General features: G+C 34.7%; 1 protein-coding gene across 2 annotated transcripts; it reads left to right on the forward strand.

Annotated features, from left to right (window-relative positions):
• The first annotated feature begins 1,589 nt into the window (after positions 1-1,589).
• On the forward strand, positions 1,590-6,047 carry LOC116014885 (coiled-coil domain-containing protein R3HCC1L). Of its 2 annotated transcripts, none has more exons than XM_031254845.1 (7): positions 1,590-1,933; positions 2,268-2,308; positions 2,539-2,604; positions 2,959-3,198; positions 4,164-4,322; positions 5,307-5,396; positions 5,641-6,047. In XM_031254845.1, exons 1-7 carry the CDS (start codon positions 1,650-1,652, stop codon positions 5,835-5,837), a joined length of 1,077 nt encoding a protein of 358 aa, XP_031110705.1. In that variant the 5' UTR covers positions 1,590-1,649; the 3' UTR covers positions 5,838-6,047. The 2 variants fall into 2 exon arrangements, with proteins under 2 accessions (XP_031110705.1, XP_031110704.1); XM_031254844.1 differs by having other exon boundaries at positions 1,591-1,933; positions 2,268-2,329.
• Positions 6,048-6,769: the final 722 nt, after the last annotated feature.

A 6,769-nucleotide genomic window follows, 5' to 3' on the forward strand; every position in this document is an offset into this window, starting at 1 on the left:
AATTGGCACTACTGCATATTATCCTCCAACTTGTGCTCTTACTTTATCTCTTCTCCAACTTATGCTTAAACTTTATCCCTTCTCTAACTTATGCTCAAATTCAAAATTGGCGCTTCTACTTGTGCTCAAAATTGATTTTCAATAAATGCATATTTGTGAATCCAGCGCTTCATCACCTTTTTTCCTTAATTAAATCAACTTGTACTCTAATTTATTCTCAGAAAAAAATTATTCTCTAATTTCTTTTGCTCAAATGAACTTTAATTTTTTTCTTCTTTTGCTCAAATAAAACCTTTTCTCCTTCTTTTGCTCAAATAAATTCTTCTTTAATTTCTTCTCGAATAAAAACTCTTCTCCTGCCAAAGACCTTGTGGTCTAGTGGCACCTGGTGTCCCGGTTTACACTCCCACATGAATGATGAGAATAGGTTCAAGCCTCAGTTAACACTTAGACTATTTTGAATATATTTTTACAATGAAATTTTGAGGATTTAATTTTTCAACATAAAATACACTAGGGAAAATCAAAATCTATTTACAAATATTCCTAACATCAAGAGCTCCCAATTAGCGAATAAAGAGTGGACCTTGTGCTCTAAAGCCCCTCATCCACACACGTGTCCAAGCATCACCTAGCCACGTCTAACAACCCTTACCACATGCCACCTCCGCCAACCACCATTCCCGGCTATACCTGGGGCCAATATCGGCCCTACTTGGCAAAATTCGACCATTGGTGTCCATGCTTGTTCGTGTCGTGGCCAGTGACCAGACCACGGGACACCTAACAATTGGGTTTGGGGTTGGGACTGGGGCTTAGCGTCCCCCTATTGGTTCCAAGACAAAGTAAAAAGTTTATAGAGGATGGGGGGATTGAATAGACTTTTAAACAATTTTGTAAGCCTTACAAATAGTATAAGACTTTTAATTACAAATTAAATGAAGGATAAAAGTCTTGAGTCTCTTACAAGTTACAACTTTATCTCACCATATGCACACTTATACTCAAGTGTTTGCATATAACTCCTAGGGTTATTAGGGTCATGACCCTTAGGCTACTAACATTTGAGACTCACTATCACAGTCTTAACCCTTTCACTACACTCTATCCTCCCCCAACTTCTTCAAATATATCCGATGTGTTTCTAGCCAACATCTCCTTGTGAGCTAGCTCCACCTTTTGAGTGCTAAACCAAAAATTTAAATTAATTAAATGCTTGTGTTGGTTTGGACTGATAATTTTAAAATGTAGATTGTGCTAACACGGTTCACATTAAAATCAGATACATGTAGGCTTAATTAAATCGAATGGACACTGTATAATCAACTTGGCATCACTGGATAAACTCGAATAAAATTATACTATTTAAAATTTAATTATTAGCATATTACTTGTATAATATTATTTTAAAAAAAATTATTTAATGTGTTCCTACTTCCTACAAGTAATGAAGTAAATGTGGTATATCGTTTTTTTTTTTTTTTTGAAAAATGCATTTTTGTAAAGTTTAAAACAAAGAGGGAAATGAAGAAGTATTTCATGTGGTTGTTTTCCCCGTTTTACCCTTGGGGATTGCGGGTCAATGTATATTTGAGTGCGGAATACACCATAGTCTAAATTCCTTGACGATTGAATAATTCGAGAGAAGCATGGAGAACACCAATTTGCCCGCCGCCGCCGCCGCCGATATCGGCAACTGGACGGAGGCGGTGGAGGACCTCGTACACGACGGCCAAGTCGAGGAGGCCATTTCTTTACTGGAGACCGTGGTGTCGAAGCTCGAAACGGATTCCAAATTGGGCCAATTGTCAGCTGCACTTCTGGACTTGTCCAAGCTCTACGCGACTCAAGGTCTCTCTATCAAGGCCGAAGAGACTCGCTCTCGCGCTTTCCTCCTCGAACAAATTTCTCTGCCTTTTCCCCATCAAATGAAGTAAGAAACTCAAGAAATGGTTTCTATTTATTTTACTTTATTAAGTAATTTCTTTTATTTTTATTTTTACTGTGTCTATTAGGTTACCAAGAATTAGATTCCGTGGCTCTTGAATTTAAAGAAAATTTTAGTTTTAATCAATTAGGTTATCATGAAAATTCTGCTATGATGACACAAAAGAAAAAAAAATGTGGGAAAAATACTAATTTAAAACTAGGATATGAAAAGGACTTTTTCTTTTGTTTTGTTTTTGTATTTTCTTGAAGTCTCTAGTTGATTCAATGGGCAATGGCTCTTCAAATTGATGAGAATTTTGGATACTTTTGCGTTTCAGGGATGCTGATGATGCAAATAAGTCTTCTAAGGAATCGAGAGGCAAGGGAATTTCAGAATATAGTATTGTCTCATTTCCCTTCTTTTGTTGGAATATTAGTCTGTATTACTTAACTTCCTGTAATCCTGTGTGTCTCTTTTGCAACTTAAACATATCTTTACTTTTCAGGTTCTTTGGTTTGTCACTTATTCACCTAATCTTCTTCGAGCATCTGGTTGTTGCGCTTATTTTTCTCTTTGTATTCTGAAAATTTGCGGTTTATGTTGCGAAGGTAATCTTGAGAGCTCTTCCGACTTGCAAGGTGATGGCTCAAAGCAAGGTGGTTCTTCAGTTGATGGTGTGTATATTTTGTCTGTCCCTGTTGCATGCCCTACTTGGCTTCACTGACACTATTATATCTGAACTAATAATATCTCTGAGCTTGAGATCAGCTAAGCTTTGCAAATAATGTAGTAACTAGTAATGGGATGTCTTTTACTCCAATGTTTGAAACTTCGATGGACATGATTACTGAACATGATAGTCCAGCTGTTTGTGACTAAGAATTTTGTGGACATTTAGTCATAATAATATATCATAGTATGGTTTTTTAGTTCTTTTTCCCCTAATGTTTATTTGGAGCCCAAAAATTATATATATATTTATATATTTCAAATTTGATTATTCAACTGACTAGTTATGGAACATACAGATTGGGAAGCTATAGCTGACCGTGATCCAAATGAATTGCTTTCACCATCAAGCTTGCCAGAAGTGTCCAATCTTTCGTTGCAGGATTCAAAAGTTCAAGCACCCAAAAGACGTGGAAGAGGTGCTTTCTTATATCAAAAATATGGATTGTATAGTGATGAACAGTCTGAAGGGCGTAAATTTGACTACTTGGATGATGATGTTTCTGATAGTACAGAAGGGAGCTCGCATTCATTGAATTGTAAGTTTATGCCATTACCATTACTCAAAGTTGACCTTTTCAGTCTGGTACTAATGTACTAGAATGTGCTTATGCTGATGCCAGCCGATAATTTCTCTGTTTACTAAGAGTGTTCCTTTTGTTTACTGATTTTACTTATATATACATGCTTCATGTATCTTATACACAAATATTAGAAATTTCTTATTCAATTCATTTATGCATTCGATATTTTCCATTGCGAATACATTCATTCTCTCCTACAAATTTTTAGTTATTTATTTTATATATATATATATATATATATATATATATATATATATATATATATATATATATATGAGATAGTGCCTCTTGATGATATTGGTTTGACACTTACCTATACTACCATATATTTGTGCAATCATGCTATAATTTGGCAAAAAAAAAAAAAAAAAAAAAAAAAAAAAAAAAGAGAAGAAGAGCATAGACTTAATCCTTTCCTAGATTAATCAAAACTGAGAATGACTGGAATCTGGTCATATGAAAAAGCAATCTTAATGTTAATGAATGCAGAGGACTGACTGCATAATGTGCTTAATAACCAAAAGAAACCTACATTGCCTACACATCTCCAGAGAGCATCAGATTCTTTTTAGCCATTTTCCTTTATCTTCCATTCTGGTTCAGAACTAGATGCAAAAAGCCCATGTTGAGTTCAAAATCCTCTATTTGAACACTTTATAGGTGTACCATATTGGTGGCTTAGTGTTACAACTTTTTATCACAGTAGTCAATTAATCATTATTTGGGATTGAATTCAACTGATGTTTGAACTTCAAGGAACTTGTTTTAGCTTTTGACTTTGTTCTGCATAAGAGCATTTGTGTTCTCAATCACTGATTTGTAATTGCAGTTTGTTGTGGTGTTTCCATTCATTTGTCTTTCTGATCTAACTCTCTCTCACTCGTGCACGAAAATATTAACTCCTCTTTGCAAAACTTCAGTAAAATATGGCACCAGCCATGTCCTTGTTCTGGCTGACTTTCCAAAAAGTACTAGGACAACTGACTTGGAGAAATTACTGGAGAAGCAAAAAGATCAGGTTGCAATTCGTTGGGTCAATGATGAGGTTGCACTTGCAGTCTTCAGAACTCCATCAGAAGGTAATTTTGTTCTGCTCTAATAAATTCACTCATTTCATTATTTTAACTTGAGCACCCATTTTGATCTCAGATGGGAATAGCTATCCCTCAGTTTAGCTATTCTCATGACACAAGTTTTTAGATCACTTCACCCACAATAAAACCAAATCTGGTATACAGCTACAGTGTGTGTGTGTGTGTCTGTGTGTGTGTTTTTTTTTTCTTCTTCTATTCTAATGTTATTTACTTGAATTATCCTTTGGAGCATCAGAGATGCTTCAAGCTTTGAGTGCTTCCTTACTTCTTTTGGTCCCGAGAAAATTTAACGCCACAGATTCCATTTTCTATCTCACCTTAGTAGGTTTGATGGAGTAAACAAAGCCAGACCAATTTCAGAAAATTATTAAATTAAGGTTGACATGCCAATATTTAGAATCCAATGGGAAGTACATGCACTTACTGGATTCTTTGAACCAGAAGACCAATGCATGTATGATGGAGTTTAATTATTGATAACATGCATTAGGAATGTGATTTTTTTTTTTTTCTTTTTTTGAGTTTCTAGAGTTCACTAGCATTTACTAATTTACCATTGTACTGCTGGGAAAGTCATCAATCAGACTGGAATTTTCTTCATTATCATATCTTCAAACCTTGTTAAACAAAAGTTGGAGTTTCCACCACTGTTGTTCTATATCAAGGTTAAAGACATTTGAATTAGTTAATGACTGCTTTTTGTTTGCTACTTGCTTCCATTAATCTCCTCTGACATGTTGGCAGTGTGAAGTTCATTGCTTTCTCTCTGTGAGACAATGGTTTCCTCTTCTCAGATGTCCATTCAAAACACATTTTCTTGATTGAGGCATATAAATCCTTTCAATATGCCACTCACCCAACCAAACATATCACTTAATTGAAATCATTAATCTTATTAATCCACAATATCCTCCTTCAGCTGCTTGATTAAAGAGAGTTTTCATCTGTTTTATTTATGTTGTGATGCAGCTCTTGAAGCAAGTAGCTCTATTGAGTGGCCATTTTCAAAGCATATTCTTAATGAGGATGATGAACTTTTGAAGTCAATTCCACCTAGAGGTAACATTCAGTATTCTCTCTCCTCTTGTCCCAGACTCCATATAATGATGCCTATTATATCTTTTTTACTGCATCCTCATTGGTTGTATTGGCAATGCCATCAATATAATGATGCCTATTATAGAATGAATTTTATATCAGAAGCACATTGCACTCACAATATGTTTTTTTTTCTTGTTTTTTTACTCGAAAAAAGTACAAACTTTGTTTTTGGCACTAAGTAGAGTTAGCATTGAATGTGCAGATCTGGAGCCACCTCGTCAAAGGCCTCGGACATCAGCTCGAACTGCCCAGAGAATGATCGCTCAAAGTATAGGTATAAAGCTACCTTCGGATTTTGGGTCGAGAGAATTGAGGAGACAGGAAGAAGCGAGGAAGAACCGAATACTTTCAAGACAAAACAAGAAGGATGATGCGTGGGGCGATGATGATACCAATTAGAATTTGTTTAAAGACAAAACTTTATACTCGTGGATTTCTGAACTGTTACATACCATTCTCTTTTCCCTAAGAAAAGAAGAAAAGAGAGGGAGAGAGGACAAAGTTGCAAATTTTTAGGAGAAATTGTTGCTATCTTAAAATCATTTTTAGTACATAAAATTGAGAAACGTTTGTAAGTGATTGTTGATCGAGTTTTGGGTTCGCTGTTCATCGAGTCTTATAATCTAACACTTCACTAATCTCTTGAAAATCTCATATGTGACATCCTCTTGAAACAAGGGAATAATTAAAGCTAATGAAATAAGTATATGACATTCTCTTGAAAATCTCATATAACATGAATCAAACACGTGTTTTATTGACATTTCAATACAACATTATCTTGATAATCTTTTATAAACTAAATCAAACAGTCACATTATTGATTGACTATTTCTGAATAATCAATTCTATCATTAATTCACTATTACTTAAAAAGGAAATCTATTGCTCCAAAAGAGGTGATAAGTTGTCTCCAAAACGAAAATATATATAGCTTGAATTGCATTTGAGGCCTAAAATATTGGCCCTTGCCAGTTGCCAGTTTCCACATCCCTCATGGTGTACAGTTGTATTCACTAACCTAAACTTCGATCTTCTGGTGTGAATTGAAAAATGTAATATTAGTTGTTAAAAAAAAAAGAATGTAATATTAGTTTTGCTTTAGCATAAGAGTAAACGGTCGTCAGTCTTTCCTTTTGAAGATAAATGAATGCACTATTTGACAATTAAAAACATCAGAATACAAGTTAGTAATTGTCAGTCTTGACCCATTAGAAACTTCAAACAAAAACTTTGATTGAAACAACCTCCATGGCTGGTGGATTTTGAATATTACGCACGCTATAATTACAAAGCACTCAACCGTCATTGTAATTAATAATTTCTTTCGC

Source organism: Ipomoea triloba, chromosome 4, assembly GCF_003576645.1.
Source record: "Ipomoea triloba cultivar NCNSP0323 chromosome 4, ASM357664v1".
Classification (NCBI taxonomy): domain Eukaryota; kingdom Viridiplantae; phylum Streptophyta; class Magnoliopsida; order Solanales; family Convolvulaceae; genus Ipomoea; species Ipomoea triloba.